This window comes from Ciconia boyciana, chromosome 1 (assembly GCF_034638445.1).
Source record: "Ciconia boyciana chromosome 1, ASM3463844v1, whole genome shotgun sequence".
In the NCBI taxonomy this organism is placed as follows: domain Eukaryota; kingdom Metazoa; phylum Chordata; class Aves; order Ciconiiformes; family Ciconiidae; genus Ciconia; species Ciconia boyciana.
In genome coordinates this window covers 152238225-152266140 of record NC_132934.1, presented here as the reverse complement: position 1 = coordinate 152266140, position 27916 = coordinate 152238225, and the positions used below count along the sequence as shown (strand labels likewise).

Below are 27916 nucleotides of genomic sequence, written 5' to 3'. Positions count from 1 at the left end.
GGCATCATCTTCTAATGAAGAATTATTAGGAAGGCACAGTTTAAGAGAAAAAATTATGGCTAAAACAAAGCATTACTTAATGTTTTTCTGTTAATCTCTAACAATCCACTATTGCCTTTTCTAATTTATTGCCAGGGAGGGACAAGCAAATGTGGAACAGATTTTCTGCAAGTGGTTTATCCATCATGTAAGATAGATTTCTGAAATCTCACATTGTAATTGAGAGCAGAGTTATTCCATGCACCCCGGAAACACAAGAAGGGCAGTACATGCGCTTGCTCGAACATATTCATGTGGAGCGATAGCTGCAGAAATACTTTGCTAGGACACATCTCAAACTTCAAGTGTCCTGTTCCTCCAGTCATAGGCTGAGGCATACACCTCATTCTCTTTTCCAAAAGGCTGCTAAATATGTTAGCATGTTCTCAAGAAAGGAAGTCCCTAAAACCATACAGCAGCTAGCCTTCCTAATAAGGGTCATACATATACACAATTATGTATAGTCCGGAAAAAGCAAGCCAATCATTTTTGTCTGCAACATGGTTCCCTGAAAGGCAGCAGTACTTAGCAATGTATTTCCCTGTCTTACAAGATCTTTCTCATTTAGCAGCAATGCCACTTCTAACGCACTGAGAGGCCGAAGGAATGTAGCATATTAGAACAGCATGTGCTTGGACGAGCGTGTCATCATGATCTTGCAGAATGAAAATAAATGATGCGTGCAGCAGAAGTAAACACTAAGCCTTGGGTGGTGAACGGGGAATTTTTTTTTCTTTCCCTTTTTTCCAAACAGTTTTAAGACGGAAAATGGTTCGCAGTGATGGAGAACAAACACATGGCTTGGTGAATCCCAGAAAAATGTGCAGTCTGCTGCAAAGTCTGCTCAGGAGCAAAGCGCAGCGAGTAACCTTATGGAAACTAATGTCCAAATTGCTGAGAAGAAAGAAAACAAAAATAAACGCAATGGCATTAAAAATAGATTAACTTACCAAAAAGTATGCTTTCTGCATCCCTCTCCACTCCCTGAAACAATTCTAGCTATCTAGCCTTCAGCTCCAAGTATGAGGACTATCTTACTCTGATCTGTCATCTCTGAATCTCAGATCTGTTGTGCATCTTCAATGTGCCTGAGGATTTCCTCCTCTTTTCTTCCTATCTGTCCTCTGTGGACACCCTTTTTCATAATGAGATGCTCATGACTGCACCAAAGCTCATTTGAAAGCAAGAAATGTAACCACATACAGCTTTACTCAACATCAGAAACAGTGGGAGAATCCAGCCTATTTTTACTTATAAATTATTCAGAAAGCTAAATAAAAAGTGCAGTCATGAATTCATGGGCTTGATCCTAATTCCTTTGAAGTCAGTGGCAAAACTCCAGCTGCCTTCAACGGTGGAAGGACTGGTGCCCATCTGGCACCAATTTCAGTACCAGAAGAGTCCCTGTTGGAGCTTGTGAGGAGTTAACTGACAAACTATTTTTTTCATCAAAAAATTAAACTCATAGGAACTAAAGTACTTCCCAGGAACATGCTGGTTTTGACAAGATGTCCATCAGGAAACCATTTATCAGATGATGTTTTTCAGCTAAGACACAGAAATGACCAAGGCTACAGTGGTTTGGGAGTTCACCCGGGTACCTGGGCTCCTGGCTCAAAGTCCCTGCATTGAGGAACAGCCATGAGAGACCCAAAACAACACTGCCTCTTTCCTAGTAGAAAGCCACCGGCTTTCTGGCTATGCTGAGTCTTCCTCACTCTTGTTCTTGTTAAATGGAAAACCTTTATGACTCTCTCTCTGAGTCCAGGTGCCCACCTGCACAATGACAGAAGATGCTGGTGCTGGCAGGAGAAGTGTGAGCAGCCTTATGCCGGGCAGCAGCCTGGACAGGAGACCAAGATGGACTCGGGAGGCTTTCAGAAGCAGTTCAGATGTAGTCCTCATGCCTCGCTGATGCCTGGCAGCTGTATGAGCCCTTTACCGTTGCTGCCAGTTACTGCAAAGAAGGGAAGCTCTCTGAAGTAGTTTTATGCTGAAATCTAGAAAGCCCGTCACTTGCAGAAACTTTCACTTTGAGACAGCTGTACCTCAAAACTTCACCATGGGCTAGGAAAGATACTGCAGTTCCTGGAGCAAAGCTGTGTGGATCACAAGTGATCTCTAAGCAATACCTGCAGAGCTTATGTGCCTTAAAAAGAGCCAAGTTTCATGTTTTCAGAGTTTTCTGGCAACTTTCTACCTCCTTTCTTAATGTTCCGCAAGGCTCCTGGTGCTACTGTTTACTTGGGTAATCAACAATACCCATAAAATTTTGAATTAACTGAAAATTGACAAGTCAAATACCACCAAGGCAGAGGATTTCTTCAGAGTCAATGCACACATCAAGCCTGGGAGTCTGAAAACAACTGGCTTCCAAACTACAAGTGTGTGACCCCAAGTAATTATAAATGAGATTATGAACCAGGCAATACCATGCTCCTCTTGTTGTATGGACCCTTGTCTTCTTGATAGCTGCACTGCGCACACATGCTACCAGACATGACATCATGCCCTTTTGCTCATTCTCTGAGATTTGTTCCTGGAAATATTGTTCTTAAAAATACTGGTTTTGTAATGTTCAGGGTTGTGTGAAGGAAGCAACAATACCATGTCTTTTTTTAAGGAAAACACTTGCTTCCAACTTAATGTGATAAAGGATAGGGATGAAAGAAACAAAATATATCTATTTGCTGAAGTCCTTTCTGAATTTGATAACAAAAGTGTTCCGGTGGACAATGAGAAAAAGGGTTACATGCACCTCGCATCATCAATGTTATCTGCAGAAAGCATGAAGTTGGATAAATCTGTGAAGCTCTTGGAAGCTCTTGGAATCATAGCACAAGGAGCACATGGGAAAGCCAAAGTCATTTTTCAAGTACTGCAAGGCTTTGCCTACACTGAGCAAGCAAGGAGTCTTTGTTGCAGTGATTTACAACTTTGTGTAGAATAAGAAATCTCATGCAATTGGGGAAAATTAAGTTTTATGTGCTGCAACTGAAGATTACCTGTGGGGAATCGCACACAAATAAATGTACTGCTGTCTCTCTCTCTGATAAAGCAGTGAAATGAAGAATGAAAGCAAATGCCAAGAAAATGTTTTGGTTCAATTGCTTGTAAAAGGAGCCAAGGTATACACACTTCTAGCAGACATTAGCGCTAAAGGGTTGTGATGAACAGCCTGTGCCCTGTGTGTACTATATATAGGAAAGAGACATTTCTGACTACAAACTCTTCTGGCTCCTGCTTCCCAGATACAAGACAGAAAAGGACTGCTGGATACGGTACAGGGTATCTGCAGAAGAATAATGTCCCATGGGGTTGTACAGTTAGATAGTGTGTGCGTGGAGCTCCTTCTACAACTGGCAAGGCTGCTGGTTGTGGTGGAGAGTTGCAGCACCAGCTCTGGGGTCACACTGTGTGTTTCACTGGGAGCAGCCAACATCAAAGGATGTCAGCCACCAGTCATGAAAGCCACTGCGTCATCGGAGAGCTGTGTCCAGGCTTTGTGTTCGCTATTTGCCAGTCAGGGTGAAAATACGTGTCAGGACATGATGTCCTGCTGTTTCACCCAAGCGCCTGATGATTCCCTAGAAGGACAGTTCTGAGATGTTTCTCTGAAATGGGAGATGAACTACCCGTGTTTGGCACAGGCAGCAGCACACCACGATACACGGATCGTCTGTGTGACAGGGAGACAGGCCTTCTTACCTATGCACATGGACGAAAGAAAAGGAGTTGTTCCGAGAGAGACATAACTTGCCAGCCTGAGTTTGTGTCTCATAGTTGCCCTATCCTGTGGCTATTACTGTGTAAATTCTGCTTGAAATTACCTGCGCATTTAAAGTGCCTCCTGCCCACACAGATGTGCTGATGCCTGGTACAACAGCACAGCTCTCTTTTTCCCTCAGTGGGAGCACTACTTTGCATCCTTCTTCACTCTATGCAGTGACCAGTTATTTTTAAATAATTTTTACACGAGGTTGTCTTACCTTGGAGACGTTTATACTTCTGTCATATTTGCTAAAAGGTGGACAACAGATTGGGACAGCATTAGGAAGCAGTGGCTGCTGCACATGGCATAATCATGCACATCTCAGTAGTGTAGGAAGCCTGACCAGTAACTGGAGGCTCTGAAAGCCAGTCTGTAAGACATGAAAATGTGTTTTCTGTGCTATATGATGATGTAATTGGGTTCACAACCCTCCCCCCTCATCTTGTGGAAGAAAAATCTGACAAGGCCGAACTGTGACAAATTCCCTCGACTCCGCAAATTCTTGACTGAAAACGGCAGCATTCAGCCTCTCGCTCACGGCATGACTGACTGCCCCTCGCCTAGAGGAACCATTTTCAGCCTTCTTTGGAGATCCAAGATGTTAAAATGTGATTGGGTACACGGCCGAGGTCAGAGTCAGATGTCTCTCCACTGACTTGCCAACAGCTGCAGTCAAGGAGTTCACTGAACTTTCTGGCTATCAAACTAGAAAATGCTATTTGTTCAACTTCCCGAGTTTGATTTCTGGTTTAGGGTAAAGGACACGTACCCAGCATTGTTGAGTCATGCAGCGAAGCAGCTAGTACCCTTCCCTCTCGTATGCTCATCTAAAGCTGGATTCATGCTCTGGCTTCTGTCAAAGCCTGCTCTGCTGTGGGTGTCACTGCTAGATAAGAGGTGTGCCATTTCTTCAGCGCCAATGAGCTTTGAGCAGATCTCTTAGGATGCTCAGGCACATGTGTCACATTACTGCAATAAAGTATGATGACTGCCGGCATTAGTCACTTTTATGACATCCATATGCAAATGCTGTTTATGTTAGTATGCTACAACTGGAAGGAATTTGGAAAACCACTGCTCTAGGCCATGCTGTTTGAGTTCCGAGATGGCAAAATTAATGGGCTAGCAAAAAATCTGCACAGTAGGAAATCTTTCTGAAACTGCAGAACACTGGTTTTTTTTTTTCCCTGTTTGTGGAATTACTCAAGCTCAAATATTTTCCTAACACATTCCTTTCTGAAAATGGACTGCCCTGGGTTGCACCTACATTCTGTAGGCAGAGACAAGTTGTCCTGAGGAAACTGAATTTTTGCAAACTGTGACCACACCATGTGATGCAGTCACACAGAGACATTTGTTAATAATACTTTTATTATTTTTGTCACTAAATGCTGAAGAACTCCTACAATGCATCAGAACTCCATTGTGAGAAGTACTACGTAAACATAGAGCAAGAAGACAGCTCTTGGCCCAAAGAAAGTACAATTTAAGATGAGGACAAGAGGCAATATATAGATATAGACAAAATATACAATGAGACAGTCCTATCAGCAAGATGGACAGAGGATTTTGCACACCATAAATCTTCTGTAGGCATGACAGCCAAGAACTATTTTAGAGAGGAGTCTGGAGGAGCAATGCTGATGCAGCTGTCCAGATGTTTTTGAAGCATTTGTCACAACAGTGAAGAACAGAGCACTACGGAAGAAAATGAGAATTTGAAAAAACTGACAAAGTGATTGGCATTGCTGGCTGATCAAAGACAGAGATTGATCTTTCAGTAGAAGGATGACAGGTAGAGAGAGAAATGAGTAACCACAAGTTTGCAAGTAAGGGCAAGTTGTATGGGCTTCAGAGAGAAAGAAAGAAGTGGCAGCCGACGAGCACTGTGGATGGCCGTGAATGAGGCAGGTCTGCATTTGTTAAGAATGCAAAAAGGATGTAGCCATAATCAGGATACAAGATGAGGAGAATTTGATCTTTGTCAATGCTCAGCAATCGGGTTGCCCAAAGACTAGGTAGGACTGACAGCCACATGGATGAATGGAGCCAGGATGTGATTCCCATCAACAATGTCTTTATTACTTGCCATGAAGGCACGTTGATCCCTCTTTAACCAATGACCAAATGGGAACAGTAACATGCACAACTCTGACCGTGTACTGCACCAAACCTCAGGTATGTGTTGAGTGAAAGTTGCTCTATGCAAAAGCAGACAGATGTGTCGCTGGATTGATGTGGAGCTGCCTTTGCTATGACCTTAAACTCAGCCCTTGGGAGTGCTCTTGTGCCACCAGGGACCTCTGTACAATAAAACCTAGGTTGTACCACCTCTAGGTGGTGTATATCTCTATAGCTCTCCTTCCACCCCAATAATTCATACATTGAGTGAGAGGAAAAACAGGCCACCAAATCAATACAACCACACTTCTCTCTCCTGAGCAATGCACCTACGGAAGGAAAAGGCTTTGACTGGGAATGAGCATGCCTCTCTAAGTATTAGGCTAGAGCAAGCAGAGAAGATGTTGAGAGCATTATTTCTGCCCTCAAAGGGAAGACACGCAGTCCTTCCTCCCAGGCTAGGAAAAGTAAAGAAAAAGGACATGAGAAAAACATGCCCATAAATTCCTTACTCTGCTGCTGACGTAGAAGCAGATCAGAGAAAAGGGATCAAGGAGATGACCATCAAGAAACATGCCAGTGAGCTTTACTTTCCCCACCAACAGCAAGGTGGCCAGGGCTTGAACCAGGAGTGCTCTCCCGCCTTCTGCAGGGTTGTTTACTTCTCAAGAAACAGTAACACAAAGCAGAGCTGCCTCTTCCCTCAGTGCCCTCCCCTTAGCCACAGGGCAAGAGGAGAATACCTCCAGCATGAGTCCACCACTGCCTGAATGCTCTGGTGCCTCTCCTGCTTTCTCCCAAGGTTTCCAGAAAACTTCTGTTACGGAAAAATTCTATTATGGAAACCTCTCTCATGAAATTTCCTGTCAATTTGATTCAATTGTGTCTAAACAGATCGGAAGACTTCAAAGTCAGATTTAGAGCAGGACATACCCTCCAGCCTTACTTAAGCCAAGGCTAATATTATTAACCTTTTTTATGGAGTACCTAGTGCTGCTTGGTCATAAAATTATAACTTAATAAAATAAGTAGATAAATTGAGGGACAACCAGGAGGTAGAGGATGTTGCTTGCACAAAGCCCCATGTTCCACACCTCATCATTTTGACCTGATGGCTTAGGGCACAGTTCAATGGCAGCATCGCCTGCAGAGTATCTGTGCGAGAGGGCTGCTGCCCCGGTCATGTTTTCCTGCAGTGAGCGTGAGATGCCACATGCCCTCCTTTCCCATCGCCCCACTTTCTGCCCTGTATCAGCATGGATGTTCATGTGGCTATGTAGTAATGGGATGATGGAACAGATATGACTGGAAAGCAAAAAAGCAATGACAACTTAAATGAGTAGCTTTCAACAGGGTGAGCTCCCTGATCCATCTCAGCACGCAGCCACATGTCTGGTAGTCCTGGAAGACGGAAGGTAGAAGGGAAATGTTGTTACAGACAAGGCAAAAGCAGGACAATCCCTTTGGCAGCAGCCCTTGCTTTTGTCAGATTGAAATAACACCAGTATCATACCCAAAAATGGTGCAGCAGAACATAAAATAAACAATGGCTGGTCTACTTTGTAAAAGAACAAAGTAAGCAAAAAACAAGGACTTGTATGTAATTTCTTCTACAGGACAGAATAAACACAAAGGGGTGAGCCTTCAAGAATCCTGTGTGTTCTAGAGAAAACCTAGAAAAGATGGAGATCCTCAAATGAATTCCAACTATCTCCCCTTTTCTGATTTTTGTTTTTAATTTGCTTGTACTGATGCCTCCTCTAGTCTTTTGAACTTGGTTTTGTCAATGTTCAGCTCTAACACCTAACAAAATGTTAGGGGATTTGAGACTTAAGCATCTGGTTTTGGCATACCTAATGACATTTTTAGGCTAAAAATCAACTTCACATGTTATTTGAAGCATGTGTTCAGCACACACATGCACTCCCGGGTCTCTTTGTGCCAAGAATAAAGACAGTTTGACCATTCCAGGAGCTGCCACAATAAGAAGTAAGGAAAGCGGTAAAAACCGTTCATAGCTTCATCCTATCAGGAAACTATTGTTCTTGAAACTACTCCTCTTTGAAAGCTTAAAGGATCAAGCTTAACCACATTTTGTGACTCTTCACCGTGGCAGTATAGTATTTATGTAACATGCTATCTTCTGAAAACAGAGACCAGAGGGGGCTCTAACAGGCACCCCCTGGCAAATCATTTATGGTGTCACTGACATCAACTTGTCCATCCTGTCCCTCTGATGGAGGTCATCCCACATACCGCAGGCACATCAAAGGATAGCATGTGCTTCCACCTCCTCCAGGTCCTTTCACAGGCTGGGATTTTAATACTGGACTCACTTTTCTTTGGCACTTTCAGCACCAGTGCTGTGTCTGACACATGGAAACATTTTGCTCTCTACTCAGAGGGCTGTGGCCACCAGCAAAGGGGCAGAGAAGACAACCAGTTTGCCAGGGTCATCTCCCAGAACCCTTGCACCCTCCCTCCGTGGCTACATTTGGATTGAAGATCTCCACTCAGAGTTTTATGGCAGAACCAGAACAACCAGAAAAGCTCCCCAAGAAGGAAGCTAATTAAGATGTGGAACATACAGTAACAAGGACACTGGGAAACAAAATGAAGAATGCCTGTGTGAGAAATAATGAAATCCTCTAGGATTTTATTTTTAATTAACTGCTAGACAAATTGTATATCTGTTGACATACAGCTTCTTAATATACATTCATGCATTAGCTCTAGGTAAGTAAGACTGAAAGATACTTTCTTTTCAAAAGGAAAAAGATCCCAGGAATTCAGCAGTGCTGAAGCAATCTTTAGAAGCTGTCAGAGGTGATCAATGGCTGGAAAAGACAAAAGCCCTGTTCTCGTGCCTCCTCTAGAGAGAGCGGATTACTGATGACGTGCTCTAGAGCCCCCCCAGGGCTCTGGGATAGCGGGTACGCTCAATGGGGAATACTAATTTCTAGCCCTCGGAAACCTGCACTGCTGCTGAAACATTTCACTCCAATGGTTGTGTGCTGTGAGGTTGCTGAGCACCACTGGGAAGTCCAAATTGTTTGTTGTCAATCACACAGGCAATTTACTAACCTGAAGTAATGTGCTATCTATTTAGTTGGTCCTTCTGAGTAGATACAAGGCCAAAGGGACTGATGCTTGCCTGAGGTATCTTTCTACTTGAAACATTGCAGGACCACATGAACATCTACCTTTTTTTTTTTTTGTGGAAGAGACTTTCTCAACACCCATGGGAGGCCTCAGCTATCCCCAGAGCAGAGTAAGGTAGTAATGGGTAGTAAAGAGTGCACCTAAGCCTCCTCAAGATTTGCTGTACATGTGTCTAAGCATTGCCAAAAGCTTATTCATTCAGGGCACCTTGTTGCTTCTGAAAGACACAGAAGTTTTAAGGTTCCCTAGCAAAATCAGAACAAACATTGACAGGTATATGACAGACAGGTACTTTTGGAAATTGATAAATATTGCCTATAGCATCAAAGAACTGACTTGAATGTAGATACTCTTTGCTGGTGAAATGGCATGTTTTATGTGCAATGAGCATTGTGGGCCCTTCTCTTTCACACCATGCAGAGCACACACTCACAGCCTGAGCAACCACAGAAGATGAGGAGTAGTTCTCCCTCCCTTAGGCTGGAGGTGGCAGCCCTGCCTTCGCCTCCTAATCGATGAAGAGAAACAGACTCTTCTAGAAGTAGGCTCATCTGACGTGTTTTAGATGTCTCCATTAACCAGCAATGCCTGTTTCTGTCCCTACGAGCACCTGGCTGTCTCTCTCGATGGTAAAGGGGAATCCAGACAACTAGCTCAGATGTAAAGATCTATCAGATGGTTGGTCAGTTGGTCGGATGGTCGGTTGGTCGCATGAACTGTCCCTAGAGACCTGCAAGGTCTCGCAAAGTATTTGGAAGAGTACTTTCCAGTTCAAAAGTGCTACTGGGGGCAAAACCAGTGTTCTGTTGCTGCTGCTGCTTCTTGGTGTGACTTGCCAGTAGGACTGCATGTCAGCAGATGTCTCTTCACTCACCATTCAACTGCAAATTTAGAAGTTTAAAAGAGAGTGGAAAAAAAGACGAAAGGACAGTAAAGAGAAAGGAAACACTAAAATGAAGTAAGATACAACAGTTTGTGAAGGCATTTTGTTCTCTCTGGCCAGGGAAGTTGGGGGGTCATCACTAGTGCTTGTTTTGTAACAAAAGCAACCCCAGTACCATAAGAGGAGAACATCAACTTTGAGGCAGAAACCAAAAGTCACCGTAAAAATAACAGAAGCACGACAGAATTGCACCCAGGACTGGAAAACATGTATTCAAGCACAAGCATAGTTCAGGAGAGTTGGAGGTAAAGGGAAGGGCGGATGGTAGCGCTGTGCGCTGATAGCGTGGGGAAGTGGCAGCACATGCCAAACGCAGCAGGCAAGTCCCCAGTCAGTTTGCACCAGGACGGATGACAACCAGGATTTTGCAGGGGAAGTGCTGGAAGTCCTTCAGTGGACTGTGGCTAGAGATCAAAGTCTTCTTATCAGATCAAGAGCAAAAGTCAGTCCATCTTACTTAGGTACCTAACTTGCACCTCAATTTTTGGCACTTAGGAGGCAGCACTTCAAAAATGCCCCATACAGATAGGAAAATGATATATGTGCTTTTGAAAGGCTCACGAAATGGGCTTATTTGCCAAGGTTGTGTGCTTAAGTTGGCTGGGCTGGAAATCTTCTATAAATACCCTAGAGAGTTATTTTTACAAAATAAAATCTAGGAAATTCAGATGTTACTCATAATGGGGAGTGGGCAGGGAAGATATTCCTGAATATGACAGCTGGCCAATTTCTGGTTCAACAGTCCCTGAAACAATAAGAGGTGATAACAGTTTGGATGTGGTTTTGATTAATAGAAAGATTGGTCATAACATATAAATCTGAATAACTTAATTATGAGTTCTTTTGTGTGAAATTAGGCAGGAGGACAAGCAAGAGAAGACCTGTAACTAAAACTGTCAATTCCCAAAAGGCAAATTTTCACAGCCTACAGCTATGTCTAAATGTATGTGCTGGCTCTCGCTGCGGCTCACCACAGGTCTCATGACTGGCTGTCTGGGCTGGAGGATGACTCAAATGTGACAGCACTCCCACCTACCTCTGTATGCAGGCTTCCCCTCTGTGGCACCCACCCAAGATGAACTTTGGAGGAACGTGCTCCCCGATGCAGAAACCAGAAAGCAATCCTGCATTGACTTGTCCAGACACAGCCCGAGGGGAATGAGTGATTAGAAAAGGTCTAATGAGCTGAGGAGCTCAGCTAATCTAACGTAGGGGAAGCTTGGCATTTAAGTCAAAAGGTGACAATGCAGCTCAATTTTGTGTCCTGAAGATGGAGGAAAGTCTTACAGAACCTGCATTAATGACCACCTCATGAGGGATGCTAGAAATTAAGAGAAAACTTAAAAGAAATTACTCAAAAGTTTTAAAAAAAAAAAAATTGCCCAAAGACACGTGCTAAGTTACATTTTACATAGGAAACTGAAACAAAGAGCAAAAGGTTATTTATATAAGCAAAAGGGAAAAGAAGAAATTGAGCTGTTATGCAGAAAAGATGGGCTAGAGATTAAAAATAATGTGTATATATAGAATATAGATATTATTATGTATTATTATATATTGTATGTTTAATCTTCTTCTCCCTTCTGAGTGCTAATAACCTTAACTTTCCTGACTGGCATCACAGTTATTTGAAGTTCTTTAAACTATTTTACTTTGTATGTGTGTGACAATACTTTAAATCAGTAAGTTTTATTCATGGATTGATGTGAAAGTAGTCGTAGGTGTGTAGCTTCTTACTGAGGTCCCTCTTGTAGCCTACAAAACAACTTCTGCATGTTTTCGTTTGAATGTGAAACATGGGAACGGCATTTTGTACTCCATTCATGTAGAAATCCGTTACCAAAAAGTATCTTGGAATATTCTACCATATTCTGTACAAGAGGAAAACAAGTAGGACCAACTTTTTAGAAATGATGAAGGTGCAGGAATGAAAGTCTTAAAACAATGTAATTACAAAATTTGAAAATGCATATCAATAAAGCTTTTCAACAGAAATTAGCTGAACACCTCTTAGAGCTTACATTATTGTCAGCTTTACAAGGTTCTTATTCCATTTTTATCTGACACACAAAAGGAGAGAGAACAGAAAAAAATCAATTCTGATGTTAATGGGTATAATTCTTAACTCATTAGTGTTACACCTACTTACTACTGGGATGAATTTGCTCCTCTGAGATTTAGTAAGTCAGCTTTTCTAAAATCATCTACATTAGTTTCCTTCTACCTACCTTTCAAAAGCCTCAATTTTTATTAGCATTAAATGATACTAGAAAGGCTAAAATGAACCATTTTGACAGTCCTTAAAAACAGAGATTGTATGTTCTTTTTGGAAAGGGCACCAAACAAATGTTACTATCTAATGCCTGTCTAATGCTCCTTTTTTTTGGAAGGATTTCATAAAGGATACTCTGAAAGGTGCAGAGTATGCTGCCACAAAGACCACACATATATAAATGATGGGTCAGACATCAAGGTTGAATTCATTATGAGGGTCCCATAGGGACCATCTGTCCTGCAGCTGAAGGGAGGAACCAAATAGACTGAGGAGAGAGAAAACATAGACAAGAAGTGGACAGGGCAACAATTATTTGTTGATGTTGTTGAAAATGGCCAAAACATCTACTAGAGCAAGAAATACACACACGCACACATCTGAGTTTTCAAGAGTATAACTGTGATGACTGCCGCTGGGGATACCAGGATATTTGGAAATCGCTAAGATGGGAATCTGCATATAGAGAAAAAAAATACAAAATCTGCCATCCAGACTGAATGCCAGACTGGGAGCCACACCACCAGGAAAATGCTGAAGAATCCCAAAGTCAAGCAGGTCTATAGGCTGGGCTACGGGAAAGGCTTTGCTCTCCTCAGAGTGGTTCCCTGCATCTCCTCCTGCAACCTGCCAAGTCATCAGATTAACTGAACACACACACAGAGACACACAGACACAGACACACTAAACTCTCAACCATTTGCATTCATCTGCAGGCTAGCTAAAGTTTACCTTCAGCAAAATACATAGTTATACAGTTAAGGACAAATTCAGCTGGGCAGATGGGTCTCTGTGACACTATTCGATGACCACAGCTGGGATCCTGGTAAATGTGCTCACGTTTGCCTGTATGGGCTAAGCTGTTTTAGGATGACTGGTAGATCCAGTGGTACAGCACAAAATCATTAGCTCTGCAAAGCTAATTTTGGAATTAAAAATTATTCTTTTCTTTAAGAAATGCATTTGGCTTTGGATTTTATTTTTTTGTTTGTTTTGGTTTGTTTTGGCTGAATTCTTTTTAAACACTGACTTGCAAGAATTCTTTTCCCTGGGTCTCTGGGGAGTCTTGTGGATCTATGCTGCAGCGCACTGAAACCATCGGCTCTTCCCATTCTCCTCCTCCCTCCTTCTCCTAGACCTCCTTTCCACCTTTTTCTCTTTTTGACTGTGAAGAACAGGAGAAGATCCCCATTACCCTGCTTCACTGCTCTGTAAAAAGAATTTTAAAATTTCTAAGATTACTTAATCACAGCTTTCAGTGCCCCTGCTGCCATAAAACATTATAACAATGGGCTGGTACTTCATCAATTGTAATTTGCTGATATTACAGTCACAGTAGTGCTCGACATAATTGCCTTGCTCTGCCACTGACTCGTAAGGCTTCTTGATCTCGGTCAATACTTTTTTGCACTGGGGGCTTCAGTCAGAAATTTTGGTCTAACAGCTCAGCTTTTTGCATTTCCAGTTCCTGCCCATCTGAGCAGGATGTGTCCCTCCAAATACTCAGCACACCATTGCCCTCAAATTTCATTCCCAGGCACTTAAATCTATTAGGACACACTTTATTCTTCATTATTCTCAATTTTACACATAGCAGCACAACACTTACGACTTCCAGAGATAATAACAGTAGTTATTAAGAATGAAGGAGCTAGCTTGAAGACAGTAAAATAAAATAAATTTAGTTAGGACTTTGAATTCCTTGCAGGTCCAAAACTCCTCCCAGCAAGAATATGACTTCAAACCGTACGGATTATTAATAAGATGTTTATTTCAGGACAGAAGGCACCTTGAGAATCAATTTGATTATGTTGTGTTTTTCTGTAGACAAATTAAAACATAAATTATCAGCCCAAATGACTTCTGCTGGAGACGAAGGACAGCAACAAAATAAGAAAAAAAATAGTGCAAACTCTCCCTGACAGAACATATTGTGTGTGACTCATTCTGTAAAAGTCACCATTGTGAGCTGCAAATATTTATTCCTTATACGATTGTAGCTTCTCTGAGGTTGGGACAGAGATGACACTAGAGAGGCAGGAAAAAGCCTCTCTGCAGAGAGCTGTCAGACACAGCAGGCACACAAGCACCCTTGCTGGACACTTGTAGGGAATAAAGCATAAAATCCATGCCACGTTACACTTATATGGCTATACGGACTACCACACATAATGCTGAGATACAGGCTTTCTAAAACACTGCAGGGAGCAGATATGTTTTGATGTCTTCAGCTAGTTTTTTGTGCCACTGCTTTGTGACACCACAGTCTCGCTCTAAAAGTTGCCCTCCCAGGCACAGAATCCTTTACAGAAGTGGACCACTCTCAAATTCAGTAAGCACAGGGCAGGAAGAAGATGAAGGAGCCTAGGGAGACACTGCAGGCTTTTACATGGGCCAGCTGACAAGCCCAAGTGCTGGGGAGGCCAGTGGGGTCCTGATGAGGAATTTGCTGATCGCCCAGTGGGGCTGTCGTACACCCCTCCTTCCCACCCTGCTGAGGCTTATGCATGCAAATGCTTTGTAACAGAATACTTGCAAAAGCGTTTCTTGCCAGCATCCGTGTGAGGGATATGGTAGAACATTGCCAGGACAAAGTCTCACCAAGGGGGGGCACAACAAGGATTATATCCCCTCTTCGTAGCTCTGGGATGCTCAGCTCTAAGATTCTTGAAGCAACTGGCTTGTTTTCTAATGCTCTGGCTGCTGTAGCATGCATAAGAGCTCTTGCTCGGGCTGTGGGAGCAGCTGGGGACATTAGAGTCTGCCCTTAGAGATGGGCTCTGGGCTGGAGTTCACTCCATCCAGAGTGCACAGCTCCAGATGCCATGCGAAATCCCACGCACTTCAGCCATCGGCTCACACAAGTGGAAGGCTACCGTAGAGTTAAGCTTTGCTTATTCTGCACATTTTGCCAAGATTTTGAAAACCACTTAATGGACTTGGACAGACTCAAGGAGTGTTTTTAGATTCAAGTACTACTTGTTTAATGGTTTTATTTTATAAACATTGGCATTGAGATTTTCAAAACTTCTTTGGGATTTGGCCTGCTGATTCCTCTTAATTTTTAATGTAAAGTAACATCTGAAGCTGGCAACAGCAACAGAATTGTATAACTCCAATAGTTGCATAAGCTCATCTCATATTCAGAACAAGAACTCCATCCACCAGGATGTGGATGAAATAGGTGGCGGATGTTTCTGTCTGGAGGATCATTTCCCTCTGGCTTTGCAAACCATGGCACAAGTATCATGTCCATGTCACCCAACTATCTCATTTGAAAAGCTCTTTCAAGCCTCCAGATTTCACATTTATACAGATAAAATATAAGTGTGTGCGTATATATACAAATATATGCATAAGTGTATATAGTTGTATTTATTTTATATATGTGTGTGTCTATGTATGAATGTATATGTGCATACACATTCCTATGTGTGTTCTTCTCCCCTGGTGCTAGCTGCCTGGTTGTTTGCTTCTCTTTAGAAACTTCCAGCATTGCTGTTCTGACTCTGCACAGTGCTACCTCTTGCTCCTCCGTGGCCACCCAGGACATACTAACGCTTGGAGAACTTCAGTGAGACAACATTGCATATGTTCCCAACGGGCTGTTCCTCTGAGGCTTCGAGCCCTTCACCCTATGAGAGCAATAATGAAGGAGAACAGATACCTAGGGGTGGGAGACAGATCAGGGTGCTGTATGGTACGTAGGCAGTGCAAGCTCTTACAGCCTGCAGGTGAAACTAGAGCTGGGGAAAGGTGGTGGGGTGCAACACTGGCTGGCTGCGCAGAGGTCCCCAATTCACTCTTTCTGCAGCAAAATTCAGGACAGTAACATTGCACTCCCCCGGGACAAGAAAGAGAAGAGAAAAAGGATTAAATCTGGGAGAAACCCAGCTTTCTCATTTAATCACAACAAACTGAAAATGTCTTATGCATTCAGAATAGAGGAAAACTAGTCATTAACTTATGCAAGGCAGCTGGTTTCCCAATAATGGCTCCTACACATTCTGGTTTTAATATTGTTGTTCTTGTCAACTGTGGGAACGCAATGTATATTAATGATGGTTTATTCCAAATTGGTCATTGTCAGAGCTAATAATTAGGTAGTCAGGCACTAATTATCTCTATTTTGTCTCAAATCATTAACTAAGAAATCTGGAGAAGTAATTTCGGAGGCAGGCATCAGAGCTACACACAGCAGGGTGGGCTCTGCTGTGGGCACAAGAGACACTTCACTCTGGAGAGCGGCACCAGCCTAAACCTGGGAGCAGAAACAGGGCGATACTGCTCCCAGTACCGGGTGCAGAGTGGCAGCACCTTGAAAAAATGCATACATGTGTGGTGCCCATCCATTCTTTGCACTCCTGGTTCATTCATGAAGGAGGAAAGCTCCCCAAAGGCACTACCAGGCACCTGGACAACAGAACACCTCCAGCAGGGCCACCATGGGCCACCATTGCTCGCTGCAGCTCTTCTCCCAAGCAGCACCCAGCTGGACAGGCACCAGCAGGAGGGTGCGCAGCAGTGGGAAGAGGTGGCACAACGGGTCTGCTCGGAGGACATGAAGTCTCAGCATTTACTCTGAAATAAGCCTCCCATGGAAATGACTGCAGGGAAGTGCTCAGGACAAGGATGGGTCTGGTGCACAGGGAATGAGGGACCTTGGGCACACAGGCAGAGCTGCCTGAGCTCCTGATGGGGCGGGGGACACCCGCAGCACTCCCCCAAAGGGTTGTGCTTTCAGGACATAGCTGAGCCCGGACCACTGCTTCCCACCTGCCAGCAGCACTCGCCTCTGCTCAGGTATGTGCAAGATACCACGACTGCCATCATCCTCCCCTATTTTCCCTACGTATTGTGGAGATTACACCAGAAACACTACATGGGAAGCCTTCGACAGTAGTTCAGGGCATACATTTTGCTAGCCACTTTAAATTGAATTGAGTATATCCTCAGAGTGCCTTAGGGGACAGCAACCAACAAATTCCCTTTTCAGTTATTCTGGTATAATTTGTCCTTCTCATTTAAGAATTTTCAAGGTTATCCTGCCATCGTGGGCACAAAAAAACCCGCGAGACGTCAAGACAAGCACCCACCACCACCTGTTATGAACTTACCTCAACATAGAGGATAGGGAAAATGCCAATCTTGTCACCCAGCATTCCTTCTGCCCAGTTGTCATCTACCCTCCTGATGACCGTCAAAATTTCATCCTAAAATCAGAATACACAAAATACATAATCATATTTTTTCAGCAGAAAGATGCCAATTTTTAGTTACCCACACGACAGTTTAGGGAGACAGTACACAGAAGAGGCTGTAAATCACATAAAAATGTTCCCTGAATCCTGGGCCAGCATCCCACCCCAAGCATCCCATCCAAATTACATTCAAGCACCTTGCAGATGGATGCAGCTCATGCCAGCTGCCATCAGCTCCAAGGGCTTGGGCACAGTGGTTGGGAACAGGTACCTCCAGGCTTCATTGCAGGGACAAGGAGAATGTTTGACCCAGGAAGTCGCGTCTAACCCAAAGGAGAAAACTCGCCAGCATGAAGCTGCCCCTGTGCATCTGAGAGCCCATTGTGGCACCTGGCTGCTCCAGAATACAATTCAAAGGGAAGCACCAGTAGAGCACAGGTAGTCCTGGAAACACTTCCATCAAGAAGCATAAGGTACAGCACGAGGTGCTCAGCAACTAGCCTACACTGCTGATGCACTGAATGTCAGTTTTCCTTTTTAATAAGATATTAGGAGGTCAAAGTGTGAAGCAGGTAAAAAGCCAAGGATAACATAATAAAAAACAAGTTGCATTCAACTCTTGGATCAACTTCAGTTTAAATACAAGTTTGTTTTCTAAAACCAATGTCATTTTAATATTATATTCAATATAAGGGATCTTACAAAAATTTCAGCTGATGATGAACTTTTTTGTGATTATAAAACAGGAGATTAAGCAAAGTGCAAATACGATTCATACTGCTCAAAATTTCTCTTGCTAGAGTTAAAACCTAGAATATACCAGTCATTAAAAAAGCTTAGTGACTAGAACCAAACCCTGAGTTTTCCCAGTTTGAGCTGCTCAACTTGTAAATGGATTTCTGCTACCACATCTGTCTGCTGTGGTTGTCATACTAAACCCAGCCTTGAGCCAGCTCCGCTTGCTACGAAGGCTGTGGAAGGCAGCCCTCTCTGCAGGGCACTGCCTGGGTGCTCAGATCTCCTACGGCCAGAGGAAAGGAATGGGCTGAGAGAAGCTGCAAAGTGAAGTTGGCTGAGATGCCGTTCATTCTCTCATGGCATCCAGTCTTCCTCCATTCCTGTGCAGAAATGTATAAAAAAGAACACCTTTTCCTCCAGAAAGCTGAGACAGAGTTCCCTGCCGTTCTCACTTTATTTCCACCACTCACTCTAGGAAAATAAGAGCTACATATGATCTATCGCCCTCCATGTAACAAGCTATCCATGTTAACTGGTCAGGCAAGGGGAGCTGTCTTTTTGTGGATACTTCTCACGTAGAAAAAAAACCATCACATTTCTCATCCAGGATGTTCAGACTGTGGACTTACATTGATAGAAAATGACCAGAACAGGGATGTGATGTGATGTACTTTGCAGTTTTTGAACATGTGCATTTTGAACACGTGCACTTCGAAATAGTTTAAATGTTTCCTTTGAATTATTCATCTGAATGATCCATTAGACCAAAGCTCAGGGAAACAGCCACAGACTAAGTCCTTCAGCTATTTATTACAGCTGGAAGGATGCAAAAAGAATTTGTGCATTTAATTTCCTGAAGAAACAGATAGCATTCCCTTCCAAAGCCCTGTCTGCACAGACCATTTTTGATCTGTGTAAAAAGCTGACAGTAATATGTCTCTGCAAAGTTTCCACATGCTCTTACAAAAGACCAATTATCATGAATTTAGAATCTAGGTAAAGGGGGTAAATGAGGAAAATAAAAGATTGCATTGCTTCAGGAACCTGCTATGAGTGTTCCTACTTTCTATATTTGTTCAGCTTTTTTCTTAAAAGACTTTTTAAAACCCCAAAGTGTGATGGGTCTACACTTTCACTATATGTTTATGTATACATATATAATCTTACGTATGTGCATACATATGTGTATGCATGTATAAGTGTATGTGTGAGTGTGTGTATATTTGCATATATATATACACACATAAGATAAGAAATTAAGAAAAAATTTTTAACTGTAAAACCCCAGAAGCACTCAACTAGATTTTGTTAGAGGCACCGTGCAATCTCCAACCCTGGAGCAGGCTGGACAGATACCTGTCAGGAAAGGTTTATCCTGAGTTGATCGTGCTCGAGGATGGGGCAGGGAACAAGTGACTGTTGAAGATCCCTTCTAACTTTACTTTCTACAGACTTATGAAATCTGGAAGCATTTCCATACACCGATCTTAGTTTGGCTCTGCCAAGTCTGGCTGCCGAATGTGGTCATATATGAGAAAATCAGATAGCTGCACATCCCGATATGCTGACATTCAAAATGTGTATCTTTGTGGGAGAGTAAAGTGCTAATCCTTAAGAATGCTTTCCATTACAGAATTCGTTCTCAGAAGCGTGTTGAAAATATCCAGGAATTATACCAAATCCCGAAACACCTTTTGAAATTCTTTATTAATAGAAAGTTTCTTTGAATTTGCAGTCCACGACATCATTCTATACACTGGGCTGGTGAAAGCTTCAACATGAACTATTTTAGTACCTTAAATTAGTTGGATAGCTGTGCTATTTATGAATTCCTAGAAAGGTTCCCAAAAGGATCATGAATAGTAAAGAGCCACAGATCTCTTGGCATACCCCTTCAACTTTCTGAACTTCACTATTTCACATGTACTAAATTGATTTCCAGTTAGCATAAAGGAATCCAAGCCCCAAATCTCATTTCAAAAGCCAATGGTATCCACTGTAGTTTGACAAAGATACCTCATGCTCTTTTTATGCCTGTTGCTAAAGTCTCTAATTATTTGCTCTCTCCTACTTGCTCAAGTCTCTCTCTATTCATCAGGGCCGGGCAGCCTTACCACAGGCACATGGGACCTGCAGTTCCAGTGTATAACCATTATCAGAAAGGAAGTCAAAGATAAGTCACTTAAAAAGCAATCTGATTGATGGAGAAATGAACCCTTTTGCTGAGAAAACAGCACAAAATTGTGTCCAATAACAGACATGATTCACAGCATGATTTTTACTCTAGTCATTAAAGGCCATTAACGAAGCAATACAAAGCAGATGCGCCTGCTATTCTGCAGAGATAACAACTCCATCTAGAGCACTGGGGAGATCTCAGCGATGGCAGGATGGCACCACACGGTGCTTGGTGCGCCCGTCGATGACAACTGCCAGCTGGTGCGAGAATCCCCATTGCCAGCTACTGCCGGGATGGTCCCTCTGTGCACAGCAAATGCTGCTGGTATTGAGTGCTAAGGGTCTGGGATGCTGCGCTGCAGCCAGGAACCAGTATTGGACGTGATGGCGCCAAGATTGGCACAACACTTGTTAAACGCCGCTGTGGGCTGGAAGCGAAAGTGTTGGAAAAATGAAGAAAATAGTTGATGTTATTAAAAATGTGATGAGCAATAAGGCACGGGAAACAGTTGATGCCACCTTGACAGGTTTGAGACTCATCTACCACTGGGACTCAGCCTTCAAGGGGCCACGTGAACTCATGCATGCAAAGGGTGGTCCAACACCAAAACAAAACTGTGGGATGAATTCAGACTCAGTCTAAGGCTGGAGTAACTACACAAACAGCCAATAATGCAATTACTCCAGCTTTGCACCGCTATAGCTGAAAGCAGAGTCCTTGTGCGCATGGATTGTACCAGAGAGTGTGTAGCCCAAGGGAGGACGGGTTGTTTTTTAAAACAGAGACAGCAGGAGCCCAGGCTCATACTGAGGTATCACATAAGGAGACATTAGAAAGCTGAGTTAAATGAGAATATCCCAAGGGCATACAATGAGACTCTGTAAGCCACACGCTGATTGCAACCACACTAGTGAACATCAGGAGTAACACTTCTGAAGCTGCTGGAGTTAAACTGGTGCAAAGCTGACACAAGGCTGGAGCTCATCGTTACAGAGAGCAAAACAACTGCTAACTGACTGATTTGGCTGATCACTGCCAAACACTGAGGAAAAATATGTTAAGTAGCAGATCTGGGATGTTTCGTCTTCTTGAAGCCACTGCAGAGGAGGGAACAGTGGCGGGCCCCTATGCCTGTACATACGGCTACTTTGGGAGGAGGAGTTAGGGGGAGCAGTCCGCGGTGGAAGAGAATGACTGGTTGGAGCTTTGTTTGTTGCACTGGATACTCAAGACAGAGGTTTCTCTGTCCCTTCCAGTTTCATACTTACACATACAAAATTATTATATTTGATTTATCTTTGGCCTTTTATCTGGAGATTGTTGTGTCTACAGGAGATGAAAATGGCTAAATAGCAGAAGCTCTCTGCAGCACTGTTCATGAAGATCAGCGTAAAGCAGACTTAATTTCCTTGCAATCTACCTCTGGAACAACAGGACATTTTACTTTTGAAAAAAAAATAGTAAGAGGAAAACCCAAATATCCTTCCTTTGTTTTCTTTTACTGCACTGACAGATATTCTAACTGCCTCGTAACAAAGGGGAGGGGAAAAAGAAAAGTCCAGCAAAAGAGCAACAGAATGTAATGATATAGAAGATCCCTACGTTTGAGTTATCTTCTTGTAGTTTCTCTTCAGAGGAAAACTCTTCTTTATTACGTGTTTATAAGTAAAATCCAATTACAAGTGTCCGATAGCATTAAATGAGTTGCAGGACACAAATATGTTATACTAGCTTTTATCAATGGTATGCCGACGCAACCCCTCTCCCTGAGGAAAGAACAAACAGCGCAAATGAAACTGAGATCAGGTCCAGCATCTTCAGATGCAAACTGAGACATTCAAATGATAAATATTGCTCCGAGTGACAAATCACATCTACGGCAACACAGCACCCATGACTCTGTGCAGCGGAACTGACTGCATCAGCAGATGATCTAAAATCTGGGCTAAACAGGAACCTTCATCAGCACAGGTGACAGCTAAAATTAGCATTGAGAAAACTGATGAAAACATGACAGTAAAGTCCCGAGATGAAAAATAGATTATTCACTGTCAAGGAGAACAATAGGCAAGACATAAAAACAGTTACAAGGTGACAGTGCGTGTAGTGGAAGAAGCCAAAGAAGAAAATAGTAGTAGAAGAGAAACCAAACTCCCTTGGGGAAAACACAGTCATCAGGGATAAAAGGATGCAGACAGTAACACGAGGGGTGAAAAAAAGGAAAATTGAGGGATTGAGAGTAGAGCTATATGGCAGAAAGAAATGCTCCATGTGAGAATGACATTGGACAGCCAAGAAAATGAGAACTATCAGTATACAAAGACAGTTATTGTAAGGGAGGTATACTAATATATGGCACCAAATATATCAAATACAAAAGTGTCTAGGAAAGGACCTGCTCTAACAAAAAAGACCACAACTGCCTGCCATACCTATTAAGTTTCTTAGATCGAGCAAGCAATGAATACCCTAAGCAGACAAGGAAGATTGCTTCTCAGAGAATTCACCTTTGTACCTCTGGGCAAGCAGTGAGGAAAACAACACGCCAGCAAATACATATTTCCTGATAGGATCTCAGCTGTAACTTCTGGCTAACTTTCTGTTAGTGCATAGCTGCTAATTCTCCCTAAGCAGCCCGCTTTCTTGCAGATTCACAGCTCCAGGGAGGCTGAGTAGTCGCAGGGTTTGCAGTGTTTGCAATCAAACACTTTGCTTGCTATAGAGCAAAAGTGCTTACAAATCTTTTGTTAAATAAATGTGAGAAAGCATACATTCTAGGAAATTGCGTTCTGCTGAGAAACGTTGCACGAGTGAAAAAGATGTTACATTCGGCAAGAAAATTATATGCTGCAAATAATTCATTCAGCTATAATAAGTAGCCTCAAAAGAGGAGGTCAGTAAAATCCTGGTGAAGGATATTTTTATCATCTATTTCATATTCATTTCCAGCATAACTGTTATTACTTTATGTGATACTATAACAACCACAGACAGCTGAAATAAAACAGAAAATGACAATGAACAGGTTCTCCGTGGCATTCAGTGCCATAAATTAACATTAGGGGATATGCTTTATTTTACTGTGGGTTTCTTGATATCCATGAAGCCCATCTAAGGTCAACACAAATTGCTAGGGAGGGGAGCGGGAGACAGAAAGCAGGTGGGGAGGTGGGGGAGAAAGGGAAAATGTGACATTTTAAATCCAAAGGAAATTACAATATCTCAGTTTTCTCTCATTCCAAATGGAATTTATTAAACATTTTGGTATTAAGAAAACAAAGACTTTTTAAAAAATGTCTGCTTTTTAATGTCTTTATGTTCTTAAAATAGGAAATCCTATTTTAATATATGATGATAGTGTATTTCAACTGCTAATCGGTATATGGCATGATGCAATATACATTTTGAAGCTGAATGGCATTTTAAAGCACTGGAACATCTGATTCAATCAGGAACATTAAAAGACACGTCTCCATTAGATTTTTTTCTGAAATTGAGTCGTTCTTGCAGAACATTTCAATGCATATGAAATGTATGCTTTTCACACAGAAAAATGTTCTCAGAAAGTTTGTAGCCAGTTCTACTTGTTGCATTTTGCTGGCTTTATACCAACCTTGCTGTTCATGGCACGAGCTATCTCACTTTAGACAGGCTTCTCCTTTAGACAAAATGGGAGCAAATTTCCCAAAGGTGCTAACACGGGGCTTGTCCCGAGGGGAGGCTTTACACCCACCCAGTCCTGCAGCACGGCTGGTGTGCAGGACATTGCAGGGCCACCAAGCAGGCTCTGCCTCCGCAGGGAGGAGGATTTACAAGCTGGGAGAAGACAATGTCCTTCATGACATTACACGAGGGGATGCCCCACTTAATAAAGGAAATTCAGCCCCGTCAGCCTGTCCCCACTGGGCTGCCTGAGCTCAAGGGATTTCATTTTCTCATACACGAAACCAGTTGAAAGAAAGAAATGGAGCGCAGGGGGTCCCTGGGCAGAGTTGCCTGAGGAGGCCAGGCAGATGTCCCCCCAGTCCCAGCACCGCCGTGCTGCAGGCTTGGCTGCCAGCACCTCACATACCCCATCGGTCCCTACAGAAGCAGCTTTCTAAATTAAAAAAAAAACCAAACAAAACCCTATTCCTCTACCTTGGTGAAGGTCAGGCAATCCTTGTCTTGATCTTTATCCTTTATTTCAAAGTCATAAAGTGCTTTGCCCTGAGGTGGAGCTTGCGGGAGGGGCTTGATACACTGGATGTAGCTGGCAGGGAAGAAGCCGTGGTTCCCATTGAGCTCCCCGTGGTACCAGTTCTCGTCCACCTTCCGCCGGAGTATGATGATGTCCCCCTTGTTAAACTTGAGGTCGCCGGGCTCTTTTCCCTCATACGTGTAGAGGGCTTTGCCATAGGGAAGCTGAGAAACACTCTGGGGAAACAAAATATGCAACGCCTTTAAGTAAACTCGAGCCAGAACCAATTTTCTTTTTAAAGTCACTTTCAGCTAGAAGCAAACTGGTGATCCATGAGCAAATTACCCCAATGACTGCAGGTGACTGCTATGTAACGCTATACCCTGGGTCTTGCAGGAAAACTAGGATGCGTGTGATGGTAAGATTGAGAAGTGTGTTACATCAGAGGAGGCAGTGCAGTTATCTTCAAGCTCAGCTGAAACCCGTGGTACCTCTTACACCATCAAGCAGCATCTGTTAATTTGCAAAATATCCTATGTAAGCAGGACTATGTGTTTAAACAAGTAAAACTTGACATGTTTAAAGGTAAAATATTAGACATTTTGACCTTCAGGGTTGCTTTGGCTTCTGAGGCTCAGAAGATAAACAAAACAAGACAAGCTTGAAGATTCACACAGTTCTGAAAGTTGGCAAGTTGAAAATTTTTCATTGTGTTTGTTTGAGCAACTCCAAACATTTTTGAGTTTGAAGCTTTTAGTTTAGCTTTTTATTCTGTAACCAAATACTCTTACTTCTTTCAAAATCCCCAAGTCTCATGCTGCTCACTGAGGGCTATTGTAAACAGTTATAATATTCTTTGTTGCTTATGAATTAATGTCCCTGCGGAAAAGTGGAATAGGCAGAATGCCTCAAATCTTTCTTTTAGAAGTAAAAACAGCTCTGAGGCTTTCACTCTCATTAAATGAATGTCATGGTTTAACCCCAGCTGGCAACTAAGCACCACACAGCCACTCGCTCACCCTCTCCCCTGGGTGGGATGGGGGACAGAATCGGAAGGGCAAAAGTAAGAAAACTCGTGAGTTGAGATAAGAATAGTTTAATAATTGAAATAAAATACAATAAAATAATAATTATAAATTGTAATGAAAAGGAAAACAACAAGAGAGAGCGAGAGAGGAACAAAACCCTGGGAAAAAAACAAGTGATGCAACTGCTCACCACCCGCCGACTGATGCCAAGCCCATCCCCGAGCAGCGATCGCTGCCCCCCAGTCAGCTCCCCCGTGTATATACTGAGCATGACGCCATATGGTATGGGATGTCCCTTTGGCCAGCTGGGGTCAGCTGTCCCGGCTGTGCCCCCTCCCAGCTTCTTGTGCACCCGGCAGAGCATGGGAAGCTGAAAAGTCCTTGACTTAGTATAAGCACTACTTAGCGACAACTAACACATCAGTGTGTTATCAACATTATTCTCATACTAAATCCAAAACACAGCACTATATCAGCTACTAGAAAGAAAATCAACTCTATCCCAGCCGAAACCAGGACAATGAAAGAAACAAACTCTAAAAAAATCACAGCACAAGAGCAAAAAAGCCTAAAAAGTGATTAGTTTGGTGTGATAAAAAAGAGAAACCTCTTTGATGGAAACTACCTGATTGTGAAGAATTCTTCCCAGAGTTTACTTTCGCCCAGTGCAAGATTGTCTCACCCAGGCTGCGACGACATGGACAATTTTTTGGTGGAAGTATCGGTTTATGCAGCCCTTCCCCTTGCCCTCCCGGGATACTTGCTCCCCTCCTTGCTGAATCGCAGAGCTGGGAGTGTGTTGGACACAGCTGCCTATAGGGTTTGGCTCTGTAACAGCTCTTTAACCCATACTGGGGGAGAAAAGGTGCATCGCTGTATTATCCTATGCCATTTTTTATTTCATTTAGCTTGAGCTAAGAGCCAGCTTGCAAGCCTCGGTGCAAATATGTAGCAGCATGTACCACAGGGGATGTTAAAGGGGTCCTGTAAAGTCAACCTTTTCATAAGAGTCTTTTTTTCAGAGATGCATTTATAAAAATGACACGGTTTTCTGTGCATATATATATATATATATATGTCTGTTGCATATATATATGTCTACAAGTAGTCTGTTCCCTACTCTGTAAACTGACTGTCTATGGGGTGTCCTATAGGGCCATTGAAAAAGTAAAGGTATGTTTAATAAAATACCCTGGTATTCCCCTGGGTGTTTCTTACGCCTGTACTTCTGGATGACATTCCTGTGCATAAGAATAGCACTTGGATGCTTTCCGCAGGGAGAAGGTGGAGTGGCCCAACAGAAACACTCAATTTCCCCACCCCAGCCAGAAAATGAGATGCTGGGATGACTTTTTATGGTATTTGTTAAAGCAACAAGCAGAGGCATTTTTTGATCCCAATGGGCGCATTAAATGGCCCTGCTCTGGTAGGGCAGGTTTTATGCTTTTACACCTGCATCTTTCAGCAGGGGGAGGAGAAGCACCAGCCTGCCGTCTGCGCTGCCTGCCAGCGCAGCCTTCTCCGGCTGCTTCTGAGCACCAGATGGTCGCTGCGGCAGGCAGATACCACGCTGTTAAAAAAGTAAGTTTTCGAGTGCACCTTCACACACAGGCGTTAACTTACTCATTTTATTAGGAAGGGCTTTAGTAGCTGTGCAGGTCTTGGAAAGCATGTGCAACAGATCTTCTTGCCTACACCACACAGTGAAGGAGGCAATAGAACAGACACAGCTCTACAGAGCACTATCCGTGTTGTCTGGACGAGGATTTAATTTCATTCAGATGTGTCCCCAGCTCTTGGTTTTCTCATTACCAATTTACAGTTCCTCTTTTTTCTCTGTATTCTTTTGGATTTTGCTGTATCTGAGTGAAGGTACCCAGTTGAAGACCAGTATTTTGGAAGCACATTCAAATGTAACAAAAAAAGCGTAAAACCAGAAAAGAAAATCAACAGCCAGCTAACAAAGTCTCTAAGCATCAAACCGTCTCTGTCAAATCAGCGGCAGCATCCTACTGATATTTTTCTCTCTGCCAGGATGGTTACTTCCCTTGACACCAAAGCTTTGCCCCCCTCCCCAGCATTTTAAAGATTAAGCCTACGATACCGTCAAACTCCTTAGGTAAGGCATAGATTGCATTTCCTATTTGAAACTAGAAAAAAAATATTAAGCTGAAAGACTACGGAGCCTTGTACTAATTTAGAAATAAAAGATTCATTACTTTAACTCATGCTGGGAGAAGACAATTTATCAAACACTGAGTAAGACTTCTGCCAGGTGCGC

At 42.9% G+C, this 27916-nt stretch overlaps 1 protein-coding gene across 3 annotated transcripts in view; it reads right to left on the bottom strand.

Annotated features, from left to right (window-relative positions):
* The window catches only part of SH3RF3 (SH3 domain containing ring finger 3), a 255958-nt gene that overhangs the window by 68664 nt on the left and 159378 nt on the right, over positions 1-27916 (bottom strand). For all 3 annotated transcript variants that reach the window (XM_072849811.1, XM_072849809.1, XM_072849810.1), the window contains exons 2-3: positions 24568-24843; positions 17427-17522 (exon numbers count right to left, since the gene is read on the bottom strand). In XM_072849811.1, the coding sequence (XP_072705912.1) occupies positions 17427-17522; positions 24568-24843 (372 nt within the window). The remainder of the gene's footprint in view (positions 1-17426; positions 17523-24567; positions 24844-27916) is intronic.